At 39.9% G+C, this 26,286-nt stretch overlaps 1 protein-coding gene across 4 annotated transcripts in view; it reads left to right on the top strand.

Moving 5' to 3' along the window:
• Positions 1-20,159, top strand: part of FBXL15 (F-box and leucine rich repeat protein 15) — a 44,876-nt gene extending 24,717 nt beyond the window's left edge. For all 4 annotated transcript variants that reach the window (XM_089677237.1, XM_089677238.1, XM_089677239.1 and 1 more), the window contains 2 exons: positions 16,622-17,124; positions 19,354-20,159. In XM_089677237.1, the coding sequence (XP_089533363.1) occupies positions 16,622-17,124; positions 19,354-19,543 (693 nt within the window). In that variant the 3' untranslated portion in view covers positions 19,544-20,159. The remainder of the gene's footprint in view (positions 1-16,621; positions 17,125-19,353) is intronic.
• The last annotated feature ends 6,127 nt before the right edge of the window (positions 20,160-26,286 follow it).

Here is a 26,286-nt window from a genome sequence, read left to right as displayed (position 1 = left end):
ACTTCTTATCTAGGAACAGGAGAGAGGCTTGTATAGATTGCGAGCCACCTTCTATTCTCAGGGTAACAAAGCGGGAAAGCTCTTAGCAAATCACCTTAAATCAAGACCGGCTAAATCTAGATTAGCATATTTAATACATCCCACAACCAAAACTAAAGCCTTTCACCCTAAGGATATTGCTAACTCCTTTATGGAATACTACAAGGCCCTTTATAATTTAAATAAAGATACGGATACTCCTCAACCGTCCTCGGAAAGTATAGCAACATTTTTGGGTTTCGTCAACCTTCCCTCAATAGACCTGGATGTTTTAGCTAGATTAAATGCCCCTTTAGTGCTATTGAGCTAAGAAAAGTTATCTCCTCATTAGCATTAAATAAGTCTCCAGGAGAGGATGGACTCCCTGCTGAATAGTATAGAACATTTGAGGATGTCCTACCGCCCCATCTATTAGCATGTAAGCAGCAACCCAAGCCACATTTCCTAAGGAAATGCTTCAAGTAATCATCGTTACATTGCAAAAGCCAGGGAAATCGCCTGACATACCACAAAACTTTAGGCCTATTTCCTTATTAAACGTGGACCTTGAAGTTTATGCCAAGGCACTAGCTAACCGCTTGGCAGATGTCGCCCTGGCTTTGATTGCCTCTGATCAGGTTGGCTTTGTAAAAGGGAGACAAGTGCCTGATGGGATGCAGAGGATGCTGAACCTGCTAAGAATTGCTGAATCCTGTAAGTTACCTGCTGCATTTATAGCTTTGGACGCTGAAAAAGCGTTTGATAGGGTACACTGGAGTACCTACAAGCAACCCTACATAGGTTTGGCTTTAATAGCTTTATCTTACAAGCCATCATGGAATTATACACACACCCATCTGCCAAAGTGTTCACTTCCTCAGTCCTGTTGGATACTTTCAATTATCCCTCATTATCCTCTCTATGGTAATAGAACTGTTTGCGGAAGTAATTAGGATTTCTAACACTATCTTTGGTATTAGAGCAGGAGGAAACACGGATCATATAGGACTCTTTACCAATGATGTGATCTTGACTCTAACAGATGTAGCAACTTCTCTTTCCACAGTGGCCAAGTTAATCACATCCTTTGGAGCAGCATCTTACTATAAAGTGAATATAAGCAAATGTCACACCCTCCCCATTAATATTTAAACAGCGATAACTTATGAGGTTAAGAACTGAATTCCCTTGCTCGTGGGATAATGATAGCTAAATTCCCAAATAAATACTAACAACTACCTCAGCACATTTATATAAAGTCAAGTATGGTAGACAGTTACAAATGATTAAAAATGATCTACTTAACTTGGCTAAATGTGAAGTATCCTGGTTAGGCCGCATTGCGTCCTTTTAAAATGCTCCTACTTCCAAAAATTGTATATTACTTTAGGACATTACCTATTTTATTACCTGTGCAATTCTTCACGACTTTTATTACAATTCTTCAAAGAAATATATGATGGGGGAAAAATAGTTAGAGTATCCTTTTACTACTCTTATGAAACACAAATCTAAAGGGGGATGGGTTTCCCAGTCCTACAGAATTATTATAGAGCAGTGTTATTGGATCAACTAAGAACTTGGATCTGCCCCTCTCCGGCAAAACAATGGGTATTTGAGCAAGACCTAATAGGTAATAAAGATGTTGCTGCCTTTATTGATGGTGGCCTCTACTGGCCTTGCACTACAAATTGTGGATCACCAATCTATCACAGCTTCCATAAAGGCATGGCAATATCTGATAGGGACACGAACAGAGAATTTGACTATGTTCTAGACTGAATTACCACTACAAGCTTATGACTTTCTGATCCCCTACTTCTCTACGAAATTGTGGATGGAAAGAGGATTTATTACATTTAGGGACGTAGCCTCCCTAGCGGTCTGATTATGTCAGTATTTCTGTGCTCAAAGCGGTACTTTTTTGCATGGAAATATGTATTTTTTTAATTGTAGGCCTGTAATTTTTAGGAATAACTCACTGAAATCTGTCCGAACAAGAGTCTAGTAAACATTGCGGGTATGTTATAATTTATGATTTCGGGTTTCACATTTTAATTTAATAAATCATAAAAAATAATATAATACATTTAGATCAATAATACAATCAAACCAAAAACACTGAAATTTGAAATATAGCGCCAAGTTCGCACATCACTGAGCAAAGTCGTAAAATCGTTTTCAGTGTCTGACGAATTTCCCCACGAATCATTATCACTCAATTTTGCAAATAGTTCTAATTTACTATCGCTGTTCTCCCGCTTTTGACATAAAGGGATGCTTTTTGGATGCCATGGACATTTCTCAGTTTCCAGGCAGAAAGAATGGTACAAATGCAGGCAGGGCACAGGACAAAGCATTAGGGACAAAATGTATGTAAAATGGCTTGATACAGTAATGTTTTACTATGTGATTTTAGTGAATTCAGTGAATTTCACTTTTTCACATTTTTAAATTTCCCGCTGTTCCGTCCCCGTACGTCCTGACGTCGCATGGAACGGAACCTAGAAGACGGATGCCGGCATCGGCCGGAGGACATGGCCAGGGACACTGCAGGTGGGACATCGCTGGAGCGCAGGACAAGGTAAATGAAGAAGAGATCCCAGAGCAGCGCTGCAGGGTATTCCCGAGTGTAGCTCGGGGTTACCGCTTGTGGTGCTGAAACTTTACCCCGAGCTTCATTTGGGAATACCTCCAGGGAGGTTAACAATGGAAATTCAACAAAAGGAAGCCTATAAAATTTAGATTAATCATCTTCATAAAAATGTGTTAAAGCCATCAGTAACTTTCAATAAAAAATGTATAGGATTATTGTCATAACTCAGCGGTATTTAAAAAGGGAATCTCAACGTTTTATTCCTACTTGCAAATTTGCAACCAACATATTAAATCCCTGACTATGCTTAAATGGGAAGGTGAACTGGGTCAAAGTTTCACTGACAAAGATTGGGAAATAGCTTTATCTAACATATACACAGCATCACACTGTTTCCCACTGGGAAAACACCCTGAAAGTAATCCACAGATGGTATCTTACTCCACATAGAATGTCACCTATATATCCATCAACTCCGTCTGAGTGTTGGCATAAATGCGGCCAAAAGGGGTAACTTGATTCATATTCTTTGGCACTGTAAGTCTTTTACTAGCTTTTGGAAGGCAGTTTTTACATTGATATCTTTAGTCACTGGCATATTCACTACTCCCGGACTGTCTTTAGCTTTATTGGGCATCACAATTGACCGCTTTCCTACACAATTCAGAAAGGTGATGACACGTATACTTACAGCTGTCCTTTTTCTGTTTTTTCTCCTTTTTGGAGTTCTGTTTTGTTCTATTTAATGGGTTTATTTTATATGTGATCTGCCCAGTATCAAGGGTGGAATAGAGCAAAACTTCTATGGAAATTTTCCAGGACAAACATAATACCTTAATCTCATTGTACTCTTGACTTTTTGTATCTTTAAATGTTGTCAATAAGTGGAAACTTTAACTGATGAACTACACAATTTTGAAACCTTTACTAAGTACTGTTTTTTACTAAAATTAATACAAATGATTGAAGAGAAAGTGTAACAAAAGGCAAAACTTTTTTCTTTTATTTTGGATACAGTAAGGGATAGTTATAACCCTTGTCAATTTTTGCCATCTGTGTCCCATTGAGAAGATTTCCCTTCATTTCCTGTGTCATAGCTAAAACAGGAAGCGAGATGAAATCCTTCCAAAGTGTGGGAATCCCAGGGTGTCACAAGAATCACCAGAACTAGTGTTCCTATTGAAAAATGTTACCACTATTACTGTTCTGGTGTCAACCCAAAATGTGGGATTTTTTTTTTAATGGTGCTGAAACCGAAAATTCAGGATGCACTTGGCCGAAAACCGAAATGGACAGTTTTAAAAAAATATATTTTTTTCAAACGCAATTTTTTGCAAAAATAAATACACTTTAAAAAAACCACTAATATATACCCCAATTTTTTTGTAAAATATGAAAGATGATGTTGCGCCGAGTAAATAGATATGCAACATGTAATGTTTTAAAATTGCGCACGCTAGTGGAATGGCATCAAACTACGGTACCTAAAAATCTCCATGGGTGACTATTTAAACTAGGAGGTCTAGTGCTAGAATTATTGCTCTTGCTCTGACATTCATGGCGATACCTCACATGTGTGGTTTGAACAGCGTTTACATATGTGGGTGTGGCCTACATATGAGGTCACCACTACGCACAAGCACGGGGGGGGCACTTTAAACTTTTTCATTTATTTTTCACACTGTCCCTTTTTTAAAAAAAAAAAATTTAAAATTTTAATCACTTTTATTCCTATAACAAGGAATGCATGCATCCTTTGTGGTAGAACTAAGTAGTGACAGGACATCTTTATGGAGAGATATGGGGTCAATAAGACATCTCTCCTGTACAATGTAAAGCATTAGATCAAAAAAAGCATTGATCTACTGCTTTTAAAAGAAAAAAAAAATGGCCCGGAGCCAGAAGTGATGTCGCTTTGGTCCTCCAAGGGCGTAGAGCTAAGTGGAGGCCATCTTTACTTCATTTATCTCTATGCTCAGTGTTGGGATCGTTTGGTAGATTCTCAGGTAAGCCTGAGAACCACTGAGCGGTGGCAGAGGGGCGGAGTCATTTTTGGCACCTATATTGGTGCTTATTTTCATATCGGCCAAAAGACGATAGGGGTGTTTTTCAGCCGAAACTTTTCAGCCACTGAAATTTCGGTGCATCCCTAATTTTTTTACTTTAACTTTCAGTGATAAAACAGGACATATAGAGAGGGTGAATCTCCTCAATGGAGACAGACAGCAATAAAAACTGACAGATGCTTTAATCCCTCTCCATTATATACAAAACTAGAAAAAAAATGTCTTTAGTCATACTTTAATGCAGAGAATGCATTACGGTAGAAAAATAGACTGTAGAACAACGTTAAAGTGATTTGCAGATTGCGAAGGAAATTAAACTTTTAATATTGGAATATTACAATATGGCTTGTGCTGTAATTGTATATATTATTTATTTTTTTTATTATAGGTGATAGTTTTTTTCCAGCAAAAGTAGAGTTGCCCTTTAAGATCAGTGGGGACGCATAGTACTAGTACATGTCATTTATCAGCACTCTGCAATATGCATCATGTCTGACTGTGTTTGGTTTATCCATCTAAATCTTTTTTCTTTTTTTCCTTACCTTGGTTAATGAAAATACTGCTTCTCAATTCTAATCTTACAGCAAATTAATGGGGAACCATTCACTTGGCTCTTACACAGGACTTCCATTGTGTTTGCTGGTCAATATGTTTATTGAATTTTCAGCAATTTAAAGTCTTCTGTATACGTTTTTATATACCACAAATGGGGTGAACATGCTATGAGCCTCCCCGGCTTTCTACCTGTACTAAAAAATAATTATTTAAAATAAAAAAATAGTCTTCTGACCTTTTAATATAAATATTCATGAGTCTTGATGAACACCTTTTACAGAGAAGAGCCGGGGCTACCATTACACAGTACCTTTTGTCTCTGGCTTCAGTACTTTTGGATTACTAGTTACTAAAGGCAAATAGGCTGTTCGGGCTGCAAAAGAAAATTCACATTGCAGGGGAATTTGCCAGAGCTTAGTGAATGTGGTGAAATTTCACTTTGCAAAGAATATCCAAATACGTGCATGGGAAATTTAAAAAAAAAAAAATAATAATTTTTGCTTGCACATGATTGGATGATGGAAGTCAGCAAAGCTTCACCTCATTCATTAAGCTCTAAGGAAGATTCCCTTGAAAAGTGAACAGTCTGTCTGCCTTTCGTAAATCAACTCACGGTCCTGGGATAGTCATGTAACAAGTGATGTGAAGGGGGTCACACCAGAAAGTCCAAACATGAGAGCCCCCCCAAGCACACTATATGATGCAGTGCAGATCTTGGCTTTCTAAAGCTGGGCAGGGACATATCAAAATTCAGCTGGTTCAGTAGGGACTGGCTGAATTTCTAACTGTGTGTGGCTGTCCTTGTTCGACAGAAGTCATTCTTTTGATTGATGTGTGATGAAGGGACATGTTGGAAAACTTTTGTTGATCAGCAGCTGCAGCCACTGATCAGTGTATTCTGACAGCAGCAAGTCCCACTGTCAGAATACAATGTCCTGGCAGGAGAGATTCCTCCATACACCTCGTTTTAGTGGTGGGAGAATGCATTCATGTTTTTTTTTTTACTCCTCAATGGCCAGCCTTCTAGTTGATATTGCTTTTCTGTGCTTGTGGGCACAGAAGAGTGATGTATAAAGGTATGAAATGTATTTGCTGCTAATTGAAGGCGCTTGCTTCTTTCTTATTGTTCAGTGATAGGCAAGGTTATCTTTAATGTTACAATAGAGATTATGGAAGACTGAGCTAACCTTTCTTCACAAGTCTGTGGGAAGGATCACATGCAGTGTTACAGGACTGTCAGCCTACGCCAAGAGCTTATGTAAACTATGCCTATTAACATTATGGCATGGGGTAACAGCACAGTGCTATACATAAAGCCTTGCATGATATCCACTTTACTTAGCAGGGAGGCTTCGCTGATTTCCATCAAGGAATCTATGGGGCACATTTGTCAAACTAGAGCTTGCTGAAGAACAGGACATTTTCTTCTTTGCCTATTTTTTCAAGAAGTGGTTGTTAATTTGTACCATACAGTTGCATAATTTTTACTGTGAACTCAGTAATTAGCAAAATTGCCATTGCCATATTTAGCAACACTCACAAATGTCCCAGCTTTCAGCATTTGTTCGAGATGTACTTTGCAGAAAAGCTTTTCTTTAACAGTGTATTTAAAATAGAACTATAAGCAAAACTTTTTTTTCTCATTTTGGATAGAGCAAGGGAGGGTTATACCCCCTGTCTGATTTTTGTTCGCCATCCGTGTCCCATTGCGGAGATTTCCCTTCACTTCCTGTCCCATAGCCAAACAGGAAGTGAGAAGAAATACCTGCAAATTAAGGAAATTTCATGGGGACCCCCACATCACCAGAACTAGTGTCCCTATTGGAAGATTTCTCCTCTATTACTTTTCTGTGGACAACCTAAAATTTGGAGGGTACAGACCACAATAAAAACTGACAGGTGTGTTCTAATCCATGTCCACTCTATCCAAAACTAAAAAAAAAAAAAAGTTTTGCTTTTTAGTTCTACTTTAACCGCTGGCCACATACAGTATGTGTAACTGAACCGACCCAGACTGCGTTTGAGTACTTCCGTTAGAATAAAGCTTCCCTGTCCAAACACCAACAACAGACACCATGGCCAACCATACAAGACTACTTTATTTGAACACAGATACAAGATATACAGTTGTGCTCAAAAGTTTACATACCCTGGCAGAAAGTGTGAAATTGTGGCGTTGATATTGAAAATATGACTGATCATGCTAAAAAATGCTCTTTTATTGAAGGATGATGATCATATGAAGCCATTTATTATCAAATAGTTGTTTGGCTCCTTTTTAAATCATAATGATAACAGAAATCACCCAAATGGCCCGGATCAAAAGTTTACATACCCTGGAATGTTTGGCCTTGGTACAGACACACAAGGTGACACACACGGGTTAAAATGCCAATTAGAGGTTAATGTCCCACATCTGTGGCTTTTTAAATTGCAGTTAGTGTCAGTGTATAAATAGTCAATGAGTTTGTTAGCTCTTAGGTGGAAGCACTGACTAGGCTAGATACTAAGCCATGGGGATCAGAAAAGAACTGTCAAAAGTCCTGCGTAACAAGTTAATGGAACTTTATAAAGATGGAAAAGGACATAAAAAGATGTCCAAAGCCTTGAATATGACAATCAGTACTGTTAAATAACCTATTAAGAAGTGGAAAGTTCGGGGATCTCTTGATGCCAAGGTCAGGTAGACCAAGAAAGATTGCAGCCACAACTGACAGAAGCATTGTCCGGGACTCAAAAAAAAACCCACAGGCAACCTCAAAAGAAATACAGGCTGCTCTGGAAAAAGATGGTGTGGTTGTTTTTAAGGAGTACAATACGGTTATACTTGAACAAAAATGAGTTGTTTGGTCAAGGTGCCAGAAAGAAGCTTTTACTGCCACAAAAAAGCCCAGTTACAATATGCCTGACAACACCTTGACAGCCTAACCAAGCCTTTTTGTGTCATTGATGCAGTAAAGGCTTCTTCCTGGCATCTCGACCATGCAGCTCATTTTTCTTCAAGTGTCATCATATTGTGCTCCTTCAAACAACCACACTGTTTTTTCCAGAGCATCCTGTATTTCTTTTGAGGTTGCCTGTGGGTTTTTCTTTGAATCCCGGACAATTTTTCTGTCAGTTATGGCTGCAATCTTTCTTGGTCTACCTGACCTTGGCTTGGTATCAAGAGATCCCCGAACTTTCCACTTCTTAATAGGTTATTTAACAGTACTGATTGGCATATTCAAGGCTTAGGACATTTTTATTTCCTTTTTCCATCTTTATAAAGTTCCATTAGCTTGTTACGCAGGACTTTTGACAGTTCTTTTCTGATCCCCATGGCTCAATATCTAGCCTAGTCAGTGCTTCCACGTAAGAGCTAACAAACTAATTGACGACTTATACACTGATATTAATTGCAATTTAAAAAGTCACAGATGTGGGACATTAACCTCTAAATGGCATTTTAATCCTTGTGTGTCTGTAGGGCCAAACATTCCAGGGTATGTAAACTTTTGATTTGGGCCATTTGGGTGATTTCTGTTATCATTATGATTTTAAAAAAAGAGTCAAACAGCTATTTGATAATAAATAGCTTCATATGATCATCATCCTTCAATAAAAGAACATGTTTTGGCATGATCAGTCATATTTTCAATACCAATGCCACAATTTCTGCCAGGGTATGCCTGGGTATGCAAACATTTGAGCACAACTGTATACACCCAGGGGATAATCCCCCCTCCCTGCATAATGAAACAGAGGGGGAAATTTACATTTAGTAACAAGAGACACACAGGTATTCAAACTTCACACCAGCAGACCATCCCATCAGGAGGGAGGGCTGCTGGAGACACCCCCCCCCCCCCCACTAAGCTAATACACATAAACACCAACATCCCATAATAGTTTGCTCCCAAGCCAGACAAACAATAGAACAATGGGATGCAGCCACATAACATTAAACAAACAACCCCCACCCCACCTATCTCCTAAACATGTCTACACAGTCTGAGACAAAGCCCACACAATATTAGGACAGATCACCCTGTAAAACTAACAAGCACAGGGTGATTTACACATAAGAGGGATATGGGGAGCTGAGACAGTGGTCTCACCACCTCTCCAAAGTGAGCTGGGTTCCATGGGCCCCCCACCCAAAGTGACTCCCGTCACAGTATGTACTGTATAGATTGCTTTGATTTAGCCTGCAGACCAAATGAAAGAAATTAAACAGATTGCTCCATCCATGCTAACAGCGCAAATGGATAAATTCCCCCTCCTGGATTATTGTATTTCGCCATACTTGGGTGCTGTTCAGACAATTATTTTCTAAAAGACTTCTTTGACAAATGTGATTTTAAGTATTGACTTCTGCCGAACAAAGCAGTGATGGCAGGCCCCTACACTGCCTGAGCTTCTGTAGAGCCAGCAGTTATCATACAAAATTATTTAGCCATGTAACAGCTGTGTGGCTGCTATGGTTCATTGCTGAAGTAAATTTTACTATAGGTGCAGTCCCAGTATAGCCAGTGAATTTAAATTGAACATGGTTACAATAACAACCATAACATTAGTGCATATTAGAAAATAAAATTAAGCTGGTAGCAAATATTAGGCCACAACATTTGGCGTTAAACATAGCTGAGATTTACAGTTGTAGAGCAGAAGATTATGAAAAGGTCACAACATCTGGCCAATTGCTAAATTTTATAGCTAAGACTGTGTAAGACATTACACAGTTTTCACTCTGGCTGATGATCATTTTCAAATGAATGTATATACTGTATATTGACATAGACCTTGTAATTGACATACAGTATATTGACATTTATCCTAATGACCACTCTCAGTACTTTCTACAATTCCAGTGTGACAATAGTACCAAATTCTTTGTAATATAAATCTTCATTGTAAAGCTTTAATAAAACCTTATGAAAGATAAAAAAAAAATCCACTTATCTTTTATGCCTCCCTCTGCTGACGTGACAAATCCCACCTTCCCCCTCTGCAGATGCCTACTTACTAGGATCCAACACCCACAGCCTCCATACGGTAAACAAGCCTCATAGAATCTATATGGCTCTACTGCACAGATGCAGCCAGGAAGGGAGATACTTGAGGTGTTGGATGTAAAACAATGCAGGAGGCTGTGGGCTTTGGGTCTCTGTAAGAATGCATTTGTGGAGGGTAGGGAGGCTAAAAGAATAAGTGCTCTTTTTCTGAGAGTGCACCTATTCTTAAAAGCAAACTATGCCATTTCTTTTGCTATCCCATCTATCTGTACATTCAGGCTGTTGTAAGCTCTTTATTGCTTCTTCTCAAATATGTCCTAGCTCTCTAGCAATCCCTAGATGTGAAAATTCAGATGGGAAATCCATTTTTGAAGTTAAATTCAATTATTATAGTTTGGATTTATTCACTAAGAAAAAAAATAACACCATCCAATGGGCAAAGGAGGGATGCAGGAAGGTGAAGTGAAAGTTGGTAAAATGGATTTTTACACTATTTTCACAGCTGCTACAGAAGGGGAAATTAATAATTTGATCCCCTTCAGATTTTGTAAGTTAGCCCACTTACAAAGAAATGAAGGGTCTATAATTTGTATCATAGGTGTATTTTAAATTATAGAGATAGTATATCAACCAAAAAATCTAGAAAAAACGCATGATACAAATGTTAGAAATTGAGTTTCAGTTCAGTGAGTAAAATAAGTATTTGATCCCAAAGCAAAATATGACTTAGTACTTTGTGGAGAAACCCTTGTTGGCAAATACAGAGGTAAGACATTTCTTGTAGTTGCATACCAGGTTTGCACACATCTCAGGAGGGATTTTGGTCCACTCTACTTTACATAACATCTTTAAATCTTTAAGGTTTCTTGGTTGTTGCTTGGTAACTTGAAGTTTCAGCTCCATCCATAAATTTTCTGTAGGATTAAGGTCTGGAGACTAGCTAGGCCACTCCATGACCTTAATGTTTTTCTTCTTGAGCCACTCCTTTGTCTTGGTGGTATGTTTTGGGTCATTGTCATGCTGGAAGACCCATCCATAACCCATCTTCAGTGTTCTGGCTGAGGGAAGAAGGTTCTCATCCAAGAACAATACAATACAACGTCCATTGGCCCCTCAATGTAGCAAAGTCGGTCTATAGCTTTAGCAGAGAAACAGCCCCAAAGCATAATGTTTCCACTTCTGTGCTTGACTGTAGGGATGGTGTTCTTAAGGTCATAGTCAGCATTTTTCTTCATCCAAACACAGCAAGTTGAGTTAATGCCAAAGAGCTCAATTTTGGTCTCATCTGACCACAGCACTTTCCCCAATCATTCTCTGAATCATTTAAATGTTCACTGACAAACTTCAGACGGGCCTGTACATTTGTCTTCTTGAGGAGGGGACCTTGCGGGCACTGCAGGATTTGAATCCTTGGTTACCAGTGGTTTATTTGGTACCTGTGGTCCCAACTGCCATGAGATCATTCACAAGTTCCTCCCGTGTAGTTCTGGGCTGATCCCTCAATTTTCTCATGATCATCCTTACCCCATGAGGCAAAAGTCTGCATGGAGCTACACACCGAAGGCGATTAATGGTTATTTTATATTTCTTCCATTTGCGAATAATCACAATAATCGCTTCAACAGTTGTCTCCTTCTCACAAAGCTTCTTGCTGATGGTCTTATAGCCCATTCCAGCCTTGTGCAGGTCCACAATCTTGTCCCTAATGTCCTTGGCCAGCTCTTTAGTCTCTTTTGCCCATGATGGTGAGATTGGATTGTAAAAAAGATATTCTGTGGACAGGTGTCTTTTATATACATAACAAGTTGCTGTTCGGAGCACCTTCTTAAATTGACAGGACTAATTTGTGTACCACATGAGCACATAGTCAGTCTGTGGGAGCCCGAATTATTGTTGGTTGGTAGTGTATCAAATACTTATTTTACTCACTCAACTACAACTCAATTTATTACATTTGTATCGTGTTTTTTCTGGATTTTTGATTTTCTGTCTCTATCATTTAAAATACACCTATGATAAAAATTATAGACCCTTCATTTCTTTGTAAGTGGACAAACTTACAAAATATCCAGGGAATCAAATAAATACTTTCCCCACTGTATCTAGGGATTGCTACAGAGCTGTGATATGATAGAGGGAGCACTGAAGTGTTTACAGCAGCCTCAATGTACAGGTACTTTTAAATGGGATAGCAAAATGAATTGTAACTTTAAAGAACTTTTGGTAGGGAAAGTTAGGATCTTCCAGCTACTCTCATTTTGAGTGAAGGTTTGATTTAAGGCTTACGAAAGATATGAAAGGGCTGCTTATCCTCCTCCCATGTCCCTAACACTTACAAGTTTTTTTCATTTAATGGGAAGTAGATACCTTTTTGGCATGTATTTGTTCCCATTTCCTAATTTCTCACCTCAGAGTTACATCACTTGCCCTGCCTGCAAACTCCTGGGACATGTCACACTGCCAAGGAAGCTGTTGGACCAATCTGCCTGCGCTGCACGATCTTGGCTCCATATTCCAAGATAGTGGTGCAGGGAAGCCGCAGCTGTGAGGTGAGGCAGACACCTCTAGGTGTGGTAAGACACCTCTGGACTCAAGTACTTGTGAGTAGCGTATTCTTAAAAGTTAGTGGATACAGTATTTGTACCTGCTGACTTTTATTAAATATTATTCCTGGTGTGCAGCCATTAATGGGGTTCTACCTTTGTATAAACTCAATTATGCAAGACGCAATTGCCTCAGAAAGTTTGACAAAATATGGATGATTTGGATAGATTCCTGGGGTTTCGTCTAGATTTTTTGGTGGCATTCTCTCCCAATTTCCCTTTCCTGTTAACCCCCCCCCCCCCTTCCCTATCAACCCTCCTACACCCTATCTTCCCTTTCCTTTCCCCCCTGGTCCCCTCCCTTCCTTCCACTCTTCCCTTTTTTTTCCCCCTCCTTCCCTTCCTGTTCCCTTTTCCATCCATTACAGTTTGTTTGGGGGGAATTTATGGTTTCTCCTTTTGATGCATTCTATGATGTGATGTAAATGCTCACTGCTTGCATTTATGTGCTTTCTGTGTCCTACTTCTGACGATGATATGCTTATGTACAATTCTCTCAGATGTAATCACCCAACGTACTGACTGATCTACTGTACTAGTTATTGTTCTTTTGCTTGTCAACCGCACATGCTGTATTGGCCTTTTTATATAATAAACCTTATCCTGTTAAATCTATAAATCCTGTATAATAATAAATATTTTTAACAGGTTTGCGCAGTGCTTTACAATATAAAGGGGGACAGTCCAATCACAATACAGTCCAATAGAGAAGGAATAGGAGGGCCCTGCTCATGGAGCTTACAATCTTTAATTTTAGAGGGTGACGTTCCTCTGTAAGATGGCCATAAACAGCTGAGTAACAAACATGGCTCCCAATTTCAAGCATTGCTTGTGATTTATTATTAGACTGCATCTAAACTGCTAGGAGGTAATAATGGGTACAGTAATAAGATTGGTGGTTGGAGGTGCTTATCGCACATGGGCATCTTCCAAACCTATGGAGAAGAATGCAAGAACCAAAGTCCTGCTTGTCTAATATTGTTGGCATAGAGTGATGACCCTGGAGGGCCTAGCGTTAGGCAGTCCTCTATAACCAGACTAAACCTCAGCATGCCTCTGATAAGAGACAGGAGTATGTTATATTGCAGAAAGAACTTTAGAAAACAAGCCACCCTAGATTGAAGATCTATCTTTTTTGGGAAAAAAATGATCTAAAAATAACTTATATTAACCTTATTTTTGCTTCAGTTTTGTAATTTCTGAGTAATCTAAGTTTAAAAATGTAAGTTCTTTAATTGTGCATGCTTGTTTGGGGTTTTTTTTTGTTCTCTTTAGCTCTAATGCATGATCTGTCTTGTCAACAAATCCGAATAGGTTTTGTTGCTTATGATAAATTTACACCAAGGATTTCTGTCTGCTATCCAGGTTGGACACAGTAGTAATATGAGCTTGATAGAATTGACACATTTGCTTCACAGTCACAATTGTCAATTGTGCAATATGAAGCAGTCAGTAATATTTCTGAAGGAATAACTCTCTCTTAATCAATAACTATTCAGTCAGGTAATTGGATGGCCGCATAATAATATTCATCATCTATATGGTCACAGGACATGAATGAAGATGTTGTATGAGTCAGACATTTCTCTCAGAGAAACAGTGCCCTTTTATTTTCTGAGCAGTAGGTGGCATGGCTGCCTGTATTTCTTTATAAGCTTTGTCACACACGTTTTCAATTTCCAAGGTGGTCTTAAAGTGGCATCATCACCTAAAAAAAAAAGTTCAACCTGTGCATGTTAATTAAACTGGAAACCACAAAGAAATTCTAGTATCATTATTATTATAATACAGGATTTATATAGCGCCAACAGTTTGCTCAGCGCTTTACAATATAACTGGAAACAATACAGCAACAATAGAAAAGGGATAGGAGGGCCCTGCTCCTCGGAGCTTACAATCTAGGATACCCTTTTAAATGCATCTCTGTGAGTTTGAATGCCATCCATGTTTCTTTGCTATTAGGCTACATGTAGGTCATATGTGTTCAGAGACAAATTCTCCAGACACAGAATTCCTACATTTGGGGCATGGATGCTGCATGAAACGTTACATCCTTATATGGGAGATTTGTGCACAGATGAAAGGCAGAAAGTTGGAGGGGGTACACCATTGGGAGCTTGGTGTTGCTGGATATAGGTGGCACCTTTTAGAGGCTAATAGCACTGAAACAGAAAAACATACAGCATTCAAACTCAAATGAGGTACGTTTGAAAAGTTATTGGGATTTCTTTGCTTCTTTAACTTTACTTACCACATTTTTCACTCCATAAGACGCACCTAGTTTTTGGAGGAGGAAAAAATATTCTGAACTAATGGACTGCATACATAGTACTGGAAATGACCAGAGTCTGCAGACATAGTACAGGAAATGACCAGAGACTGGATGTACTACAGGAGATGACCAGAGATTGCAGACATAGTACAGGAGATGACCAGAGACTGCAGACATAGTACAGGAAATGACCAGAGACTGTGGACGTACTACAGGAGATGATGACCAGAGACTGCGGACATACTACAGGAGATGATGACCAGAGACTGTGGACATACTACAGAAGATGATGACCAGAGACTGCAGACTTAGTACAGGAGATGATGACCAGAGACTGGGGACGTATTACAGGAGATGATGACCAGAGACTGTGGACGTACTACAGGAGATGACCAGAGACTGCGGACGTACTACAGGAGATGATGACCAGAGACTGGGGACATATTACAGGAGAAGATGACCAGAGACTGCGTACGTACTACAGGAGATAACCAGAGACTGCGTACGTACTACAGGAGATGATGACCAGAGACTGCTGATGTAGTAGAGGGGATGGCCAGAGACTGCGGACCTTTGGGGAGCGGGTACCCGAAATTTGACAGGTACCCACTCCCACTGCGATTACCTAGGCGATCAGAAGTGGAAGTTGTCCTCCCTCCTTCCCTGTAGTCTTCTGGGACATGTGACTAATACGGGGCCATTCACAAAGCACAGCGCTTCTCGCGCATGTGCAGTGGGCACCCGGCTGTGAAGCCGCAAGCTGTCACAGCCAGGTACCCACACTGAAGATGTCAGCGCCAAGGAGAGAAGGCGGCCAGTGAAACCAGCGGTGATGAGGACACTGCTGGACTGAGGAACAGGTTCTGCTGCACAGAAGAGCCGAACAGCCGCCCCAGTATTCTAACATGGCGGCAGTGACTGGGGGAATACCGGGCCCGTTCGCTCCATAAGACGCACAGCCATTTCCCCCCATTTTTTTGGGGAAAAAGTGCATCTTATGGAGTGAAAAAGATGGTAATTAACACTCGCAGGGTAAACCTCCTCATTTAAATAGATCACTAATTTCTGTTACTGATTCCCCAGTATTGTGAAAAGGAAAAGGGGGAAAATAGGGAAAGTTTTTTTGGTTTTTTTTTTTTTCTTTTTTTCTTTTTTTTCCATTTATGTATAGAAAGTTAAAAAAAATATCAAACTTCGAATCAAGCTAGCTCACCTGAACAAAAACTACAGTCAGGAGCTAAATGGCTACGCTTATGTGTAGCATGGGTATGCATTTGATCCCTGGCATTCAAACTAAAGTGTTGGGGAAATTGAAGTCTTTGATAAGTAAGCTTGTAGATGAGAAGCAGAATTTGCTCTTCTTATACAGGAAGAATTAATGTTACAAGATTACTTGACATGTAAATAAAGCTGCTGAGTATAATGTGTTGATCTGATTGATTATGCATGAGAGCATTTTTACATACGTTTGTAGTATATTTCTATATAGATTTACTTAAGCATTTCTATTTTTACAGCTTGGCTCACAATTACCGAAAAATGCTTTTTGCAGTATGCTAAAACACAATTCAGTATTACAAAGACTTGACTTACGAAGCTGTTCTGATTGGTTAACGGACAAGGAGCTTCTTCCCGTCATTGGACAGAACCATCATCTTCTTCATATCAATCTTAACAGTTGCGTGCAGCTGAGCCGGCAGTCCCTGGTGGCCATATCAATCAGTTGCCCTCACTTACAGAAAATTTGGCTTGGTCACTGTGAATGGGTAGACTGCCTTTCCCTTCGCAGCCTAGCAGATCACTGTAAATATTTGGAGGCCGTGGATCTGACAGCATGTCGTCAGCTAAAGGATGATGCAGTATGTTATTTGGTGCAAAAGAGCAAACGGATGAAATGTCTTTCAGTAGCTGTCAATGCAAACATTACTGATATAGCTGTAGAAGAAACTGCTAAGAACTGCCGAGATCTGGAGCATCTTGATTTAACAGGATGTCTGCGGGTGAAGAATGAATCTATTAGGTAACAAGTTTTCCTTGTTCTTGCAGTTGTATGAACATGTGATCAAGGAAGCTGTGTATAGTTTTGGTATATTACTTTGTTATAACATGCCATAAAAATAGTGATGTTCGATAACTTACAAAACATTCTAACTATGCTAGAGCCCCTAACATCTAATTGGTTGCCTTGCTCTTTACCCAATTCTGTTTTGGTATTTGGGAAACAAAAGACCTAGTAATATGTTCTGGGGTCATAGCATTCCTGTGCTTTGCTCACAAATGAATCATGGGCCCCATCTCTCCTAGTAAATTGCCTGACTGCACTATCCCTTAACCTGTTCAGAATCACATTAGGCAGGTTGACTACAAGGAGGAAAGGACTGTGGCATGTAGTAGAGGAACTGCTCTATAACGGTGTCTAGTGATTTATCTCTATGATTTATGTAACGGCTTGAGCAAATAACCTATAAGCACCAAGCTGAAAAACATTTAATAGCCTTATTACATTTATTAAGCAGTTTCATTCTTGCAGCAGCACCGTAGATGATTTCTACCCAGTGACAACAAGCCGGGAGCTGCAGGCAAAATCTTTCTTCTCTGCTTACTGTGCAGTTTTGGAATATCATTAAAAAATAATCACAAGAAAGGTAGACATAAAATTCAGTGCTTCTCCCTAGGAGAATTGTCTATTTATATAGCTCATTAGAATGATTAAAAATTATGTAGTGTTACATTTTTAACCTGTACTACTAATGTGGGGCCACTATAATTCTGTACCTGAGAACCATCAGTTTATATGTCAACAAGCTGTTTGATCTTACCTCATTGTAAATTCCATATATTAGAAGTTCTCCATTGATGGCCTACTGCTTGCAGGCCTCTGAAATGAGAAGGCCCCTTGTAAGCACCCTTCTCATTGAATGCTAGAACCACTGCATGTAGAGTTGCAATAAGTGCTAACAACTGTGCATTCCAGCAACCGCCACAGTTCTCCAGTGTTGGATAGCGTGATCTGCCCAGCTGTGCCTGTATATTTCCAGCTGTTAAGGCTTCAGGCCAGCAGAGGGGCAGTGCAAGACACTGAACTCTCACAGACCACTGAACACTTATGTTGGGGGCTGTCCAAATCTCCAGTGATAAGGCATCATTCCATTGACAACAATGATAGGACACTATGCCTCCCCCTGGCACCAATGACAGGTGATTCTTCTTCCCCCTGACACCAAAAATAGGGCACTTATCCCCCTGCTGACTCTTAACAGTGAGGCAATATTCCTCCCGCAGAAACCAGTAAAAAAAACACTGTTACTCCAGCTGGTAATAATGGGGCGCTATTCCTCCACTGACACCAACGATGGGACACCATTCTTACCACTGAAACTAAAATTAGGGTCCTATACCTCCTACTGACACCAAAAATGAGGCACTATTCCTTTCAGTGGCACCAACAATGGGTCCTACTATTCCTCCCCACTGACACTATTGAGACTCTATTCCTCCGACTGACACAGTTCCTCCCATTGGCACCAATCATGGGACATTGACACTAATGAGGCACTATTTCTCTTACTGCCACTAATGACTAACCACTTCTTCCCACTGGCACCAAGTATGGGGCACTATTCCTGCCACTGACACCAATGACAGGGCAATATTTCCCCCACTGATACTAAAAATGAGGCACAGCTACCTCCACTGACAACAATAGGGCATTATTCCTTCCACTGCCATAAAAAATGTGGCACTATTCCTCCTATTACTGACCGCTAGGATATTTGTTGCTGCCAAAGACCACCTAAGCAGAAGGTTTTTGTACTCCTGATTAATGAAACCAGGGCATTTTTTTACTCCCACTGATACCTGGGCAATAATAAACTTTTATACTTCTGAAATCAATTTCACCTGCATTTACATGGATTTTTATGCATTTAGCTGCATAAAACCAGGCCTGATAGTTCCTAGATGCGCACGTTTCTTACTTATGTAAATTCAACTACACAAAATAGATCTCGACACTGCTGGATGTCTGGGTGTGCCTTCAGCCATAAAAAAGCATTACATGTTTTCAGATGCCTTTTAGAAACGGGTTCCAAGCACATCCGGACACATGTATTTTGATGCTTGTGTGCATGAAGAGATACCATAGATCTCTCCAGCTATTTGTGCTCACAGTGCAGTTAATTTATTTACAGAATAACTATGGTATTCTTTAAGAATGATATTGAGATAAACTTTCTCTTTTCACCTGCAGAACTTTAGCGGAGTACTGTACAAAACTGAAATCCCTCAAAGTGAAGCACTGCCACAATGTGACAGAATCCAGTCTAGGAAACCTGCGGAAGAGAGATGTAACATTAGACGTGGAGCCTCCATTACAACGAGCATTGGTTCTCTTACAGGACGTTGTTGGATTTGCACCGTTTATTAACCTTCAAATATAGCAGTATTTTCAGAGCCTGTTTAGCTGCCATAATCACATTCTCTACTGCTGCCAAAAAGAAAGCAGTCATGCCCCATAACACTACCACACGGGCACGCTGCAGCCAGACTTTACAGCAGCTGTAAACATTTTAAAAGGTGCTGTGAGGACGGAGGACATTACTTTGTGTCTAGAGGCAGCCCAGTTTTACTGCCATAATTCAACAGGAGGTTGATGGTGATTATTAGCACATCAGGATCTTTGATTTGTTGACCTTTTTTACAGCGAGCAAAGCGGCAGGCTGCCCCGCTGGTGACACTACGGATGGGTTTATTTATTACTGCAGAATCAGATAAGACATATTTATATTGTATCATGCACTCTAGCGAACATCATGCGGTGACTGAAACCTGGCTCACTAGGAGCCAAGACACAAAAAAGAACCTGTGTGTATATATACAGTATTGTGTGTGTGTGTGTGTGTGTATATGTGTATATATATATATATATATATATATATATATATATATATATATATATATATATTGCACACACAAAATATTAACTAACAACTTTGTGTTCTGTGGTTATATATATGATTAAAACATGATTCAATAAATGAAGTAACTGTAATTAAAGTGGTAATTTTGTTGTCGTTTTTATTTACGCACAGTCATGGTCAAAAATATTGACACCCCTGCATTTGTGTCAGATAATGCACCATTTTGCCCAGAACATTGTTGCAATTACTAAGGTTTAAGCATTTTCATGTTTATTTCTTTTTGTTTTGGTATGACACAAAAATGTGGAGAAACAAAAAGCCAAATCTGACACATTTCACACAAAACCCCAGAAACTGAATGGACAAAAATATTGGCACCTTCTCAAAACTAAGAAATAATTGCATTCCAAGTTTGTGATGCTCCTGTCATTTGCAATAAAACCTGTATCCATTAACAGGTACTTAAAATATAGAAATCACATCAGCAACCAGTTAAAAGTGAAAAATTGACTCAACCTTTCTATTGTCTCTCTCTGTCACATGGAGAAGAGAAAAAGCAGCAAAGAACTGTCTGAGGATTTGAGAACAAAAATCGTGGAAAAGCATGCACAATCTCAAGGTTACATCTCCTGCTATCTTATTGTTCCTGTGTCCACTGTGCGCAACATTGTCAAGAAATTTGCAGCCCATGACACTGTAGCAAATCTCCCTGGATGTGGACAAAAGAGAAAAATTGATCAAAGATTGCAAGGAATGATTGTTCGAATGGTGGCTAAAGAACCTCAACAAGAACAATCAACTTCCAGACAAATTTCAAGCTGACCTTCAGGCACACGTTATAACTGTGTCAGCTCGCACTATAGGTCGCCATCTGAATGAAAAGGGGCGCTACGGTAGGAGATTCAGGAGGACCTCACTGCTGACACAGAAACAAAATGTGTTGTGGACAGACAAAACAAAATTGCAGCTTTTTTGGTAAAGCCGATCATTCTACTGTTTTGAGAAAAATAAATTAGGCTTTTAAAGAAAAGAATACAGTCAAACACGGTGGAGGTTCACTGATGTTTTGGGGCTGCTTTGCTGCTTCAGGCACTGGATGTCTTGACCATGTGCATGGAATTATGAAATACGATGTCTACCAAAGAATTCTGCAGTGCAATGTAGGACCCAGTGTCAGAAGGTTGGGTCTCTGTCAGAGGTCATGGGTCTTACAGCAGGACAGTGACCCAAAGCACCCAGAAATGGATTAAGACCAAATGCTGGAGTACTGAACTGACCAGCAATGATTCCAGATCTCAGTCCCATAGAGCAGGGCTGGGCAACTGTGGCCCTCCAGCTGTTGGTGAACTTCAAGTCCCATCATACCTCTGCCTTTGTGAGTCATGCTTGTAACTGTCAGTTTTGCAATGCCTTATGGGACTTGTAGTTCTACAACAGCTGGAGGGCCACAGTTGGCCACAGTTGCCCACCCCTGCCATAGAGCAGCTGTGGTGAGATCTCAAAACAGCATTTGGGAAAAGGAACCCTTCCAATCTGAGAGACCTGGAGCAGTTGGCGAAAGAAGAGTTGTCCAGAATTCCAGTAGAGAGGTTTAAGAAACTCATTGATGGTTACAGGAAGCGATTGATTTCAGTTATTTTTTTTCCAAAGGGTGTGTACCACAAATTAACCACTTCTTGACTGTGCTATAGCCAAATGACAGTGACAGTATGGTTGTCCAGTTTTGGATGGGCATAATATAACGTCCTCGCAGAATGCGCCCAAAGCGGCATGCACCCAGCACTCTCTGCGATCACGGTGTCCTGTGGACACATCTGATCACATGACACATTAAAGGCCCAAGCACAGCAGCCTTTTACTACGTAATCAGGCCCAATCACAGCTGATCACCATGTAAATACACTTGCAGGTTATCGGCAGTACTTTCCTCACGCTGTCACAGCATGAGGAAAGTACTGCCAATGGCCAGCAACTATGAAAGGAGACAGCTACACTAATCAGAGAACTGATTGTCAGTGTAGCCCCAAAAGTGCCTATCAGTGCAGCCTCATCAATGCACATCAGTGAAGGAGAAAAATTACCTGTTTGCAAGATTTTATAATAGAAACAAAGAAAAACTTTTTTTTTGTTTGTTTAGCAAAAAATAAAACACACATTGGTGATTAGATACAAATAGAGCTTTCTTTTGGTGGTGTAAAAAAATGATACAAATTTCATATGGGTATAGTGTTGTATGACTGCGCGATTGTCATTCAAAGTGCAACAGTGCTGAAAGCTGAAAATTGGCCTGCGCAGGAAGGGGATAAAAGTGCTCTGTAGGCAAGTGATTAAATTGAGGGTGCCAATAATTTTGTCTAGTCTGTTTTTGAGGTTTTGCAAAAAATGTGTCATTTGGCATTTTTGTTTCTCCACTTTTTTGTCATACCAATACAAGCAAAATAAACATGAGAATGCCTAAACACTTGTAATTGCAACAATATTCTGGGCTAAAGTTGTGCATTACTGTATTTGACAGAAAGCAGGGGTGCCAATATTTTTGGCCATGACTGTACATTAGACAACCACTTAAGCTCCGGACGATTTTACCCCCCTTCTTGACCAGGCCATTTTGCTATATGTCACCGCTACTTTAACTGGTAATTGTGCAGTCATGCAATACTGCACCCAAACAAAATATACATATTTTTCACACAAATAGAGCTTTCTTTTGGTGGCATTTGATCACTAAAAATTTTTTAAAAAAAGCAATATTTTGTACTTTCTGCCACAAAACCTATCCATTTAAAAAAATCTAATTTCTTCATAAATTTTGGTTATTCTGCTACATGTTTGATAAAAAAAGAAAAAATCCGCAAAAGGGAATATTGATTGGTTTGAGAAAGTTATAGTGCCTACAAACTATGGTGTATTTATACTGGATTTTGTTTTTTTTTTAATATACTAATGACAGTGATCAGTGGCTTATACTGTGATAGTGTGGCGGGCAAACTTGACACTGACGTTGGAGGGAACTAATTTACTGCCACTGAAATTACCAGTGACATTAATACAGTGATACTATACACTGTAACTGTAGTGTCTGACACTGGCTGGGAAAGGGTTAATATCTAGGGCAATCAAGGGGTTAAATGTGTGCCTATGTTTACTATTTGTAAAGTGCTGCTTTTTACTAATGATCTCTTCGTTTGTCATCCCTGCTTTGCAGAGAAACTAAACTGAGCGATGGTGTAGCAATCATGCACACAGAGATGGATGCGGTCATCCATTTTGCTCCAAACCCCTCCATCTTGTATCTCTCTTTCCCAAATCAGATTCCTCTGATATCCCCCCTCCCTCTCTGTTGAGTGACATGTGGTCTGGATGATGACAGAGATCACAGGCAGCAAACTCATTGGGAGGGCGTCATGGCTATAAACCCCACTAGCTGGTGCCCCTATGTCAGCGAGACTCTTGCTGGAGAAGGGATCGTAAAACCATAAACCAAGCCCTCACTGAGCTTCAAAGACAATCCAGGTAGTCGTAAAAACAGACTTACATTTAAAAACTCACTTTTCTATATAATTTTATATCTTCAAATAGGACATAATTACATAAACATGGAGCACATATTCGGACGGCTCACTTTAATACAGGTCGCCTGATATATTACACCCCCTAGCTGGCATATCCAAGAGAGCAGAAAATTATATCTCAACCATCCAAGCAGGTATGTCATATTTCATACCTAACCGTTCAGCAGATGCGTCTGCATATTACTCTACTAGTGGCCAGGCTGCTATATGCACCGAGAATAAGTTATGAACCATGACATCAACTGAGAGTTTTTGGTTCTAGCTTGGGTCTCCGCCCCAACACCCCTCCTCAATGAGGCGATTGGTTCTCTGCTTTAAGGAGACACCCTGCTGAGTTCCTAGAAAAAGCTGAGCTGAGTTAAGTGAAGTTGAAGATTCTCCCTTTTAACATTAACTTTGGGAGATCAGGCATCCTTCTGGCTCTGAAACCTGATCTGCTTAAACCAAGGCTGATGGCAAGTACTTTATCCCTCTAAACGTCTTTCTGTTATCTCTTTACTGTGCTATTGTTTTCTGTGTATATATATATATATATATATATATATATATATATATAGGCTACATCTTTTTCGGTAAATTCGGTAAAGCTCTTTAATGCAAACTAAGAACCCCTGCCTCTGAAGGGCGCTACTGTGTGTGTTTTAAACTTCGGTATATCTCTGCCTGCGGTGACAGTGGTATACCGACGCTTATGCAACATCATAGTGTTATTGCTGATATTGCAGAGTATTCTCTTTCTCTGTACAAAGGAGGTGGTGGCAGTGTGAAGGGTTAATTGCGTAATTAACCTGACCCAGTAACAATTGCTCCCAAGCTGCAGATACACAGATTGTGGTCCATTAGCTGGAAAATCTTTGTGCAGAGTGCAGTTGGGCGTGGCATTGTTACACACATGACAGCGCGGTTTTAGATTGGCTAGTCCTTCGGTCACGAGTTTGATGAGAAGGGCTGGGGTCTGAAGCCGCGATCGTCACAGATGGTACCCTCTCCGTGCATAGTTCTGTGATTGTACATAGTCAAAGACATGGATCTTTGCCCGTGACTTGCTGACAGGCTCCTGCTGTGTACAAATCCTTCCCCAAACCTATAAGCAGGCAGCAATGTTTGGGTAGATTGTAGATTGAGATTGAAAACCATCCCAACACACCAGATACAATGGGGCTGATTTAATGATATAGAAGAAAAGAAGCATTCATTTTGGAGTTCTGCTAGAAGCAACCTCCAAGGTTTCAGTTTTTGCAAACATTAAAGGAGAAGTTTGAACTAAATTAAAATAAAACAAGCATCCATACTTAGCTCTTATGCTACAGCTGTCCCACATCAGGTCTAAGCCTTAGAATTGATCACATGACCGCTGATTGCTCAGCTTGGAGTAGAGACTGTCACTCACCGCTCACTGGAATGCTGGGCTGGGGAGGGTGGCAGGTGTAGCGGACCTCTGCTCTCAGCCACACGCTAAGAGGTGGAGCCAGCTGTCAATCAGCTTAAATATTCACTTCCATGGTAGTGGAGCCCAGATACCATCCATCTTTAGCATCGCAGCTGTAGTAACCATCGCCTTCAGACACTGGCAAAAAACTGAGAAGCTTCCTGAGTAGGAGGGGTTACTTTCTGTCTGTTTTTTCTGCCAGTGTCCATTCACCTGTAGGTGGTGCATAACCCAGGTAGTCATGATTTATAGCCTGCTTTGTATCCTGTGATGTACGAAAAAGACTGCATTTCCTTTGAAATAGTGCGGAAGGTCAGGTACACATAAAAGTCAATGGAAAACATTATAAATTCTGTTGCAAAGCAAGGCGATGTTAAACCTGAGACAGATCCTACCACATAAGCAACAGCTTTAGTCATAAATTTCTTCTTCTTTAGCTGCTCTAAAGTTACACTGCAAGAGAATGAAACCTGACCTTAATCAGCCATTATGCATCTGTTTAGAGTGAAAATCAGTTGCATTTTAAGTTACAAATGGTTGCCAAAGAATTCAGCCCATGGGGATGCATATGGACTTTGATAAGTACGAGGCTGTCTGAATTACTCCTGTGTCCTAATGTGTGTTAAGAGTCTGGTTACCCTTCTTCAGGGATAAAATCAAACATTGTTGCAGCTCAATTAGTCAAAAAAATGGAAATATGTTTGGGAATAATTGCAAATCTGAAATACTATAAAGTGTTCAATGTAAATCAGAAATTTGTATTTAACCCATGCAGTGAAGGTGAAGCCCCACTGCAAAAGAGGACCTTTACTTTTCCCGGAGTTGGACTATAAAAATTGAACATCTCTTGTATGTTTAAAGCTGAACTTCAAGAAAACGGATAAATACACAATTGAGATACATGCTGTATGTTAAATGACAAACTGGAATCTTGATCTGTTGTTTTTGAAAAGTAAAGACTTTTTCTTGACCTCCCTCCCATGCAGGTTAAATTGGTGTAAACGTTTTGACTGTAGATGTAGATTTGGGAGCACTTTTTGAATGCACATGGTATTCATTCCTCCCCCCCCCCCCCCTTTTTTTTTTTTCTTTGCAGAGCTCTGTACTGCCTTTTACAGTGCATCATTTGCATTCCTCAAGACGGAGGTATTTTTGTCTGGATATGGTGATGTATGGGGCTTGTCCATGACAGGCTGACATTTAAGCCCGTGGATGAGTATACCCATATTACATATCTGTAGCAAGATAGATTATACTATCTA

The sequence above is a fragment of the Staurois parvus genome, unplaced genomic scaffold (genome assembly GCF_062004578.1).
Source record: "Staurois parvus isolate SC_StPar_1 unplaced genomic scaffold, SC_StPar_1.0 ptg000182l, whole genome shotgun sequence".
Lineage (NCBI taxonomy): Eukaryota > Metazoa > Chordata > Amphibia > Anura > Ranidae > Staurois > Staurois parvus.
Note: the sequence above shows the minus strand (reverse complement) of the source record. Positions and strands in the feature narration are given on the sequence as shown.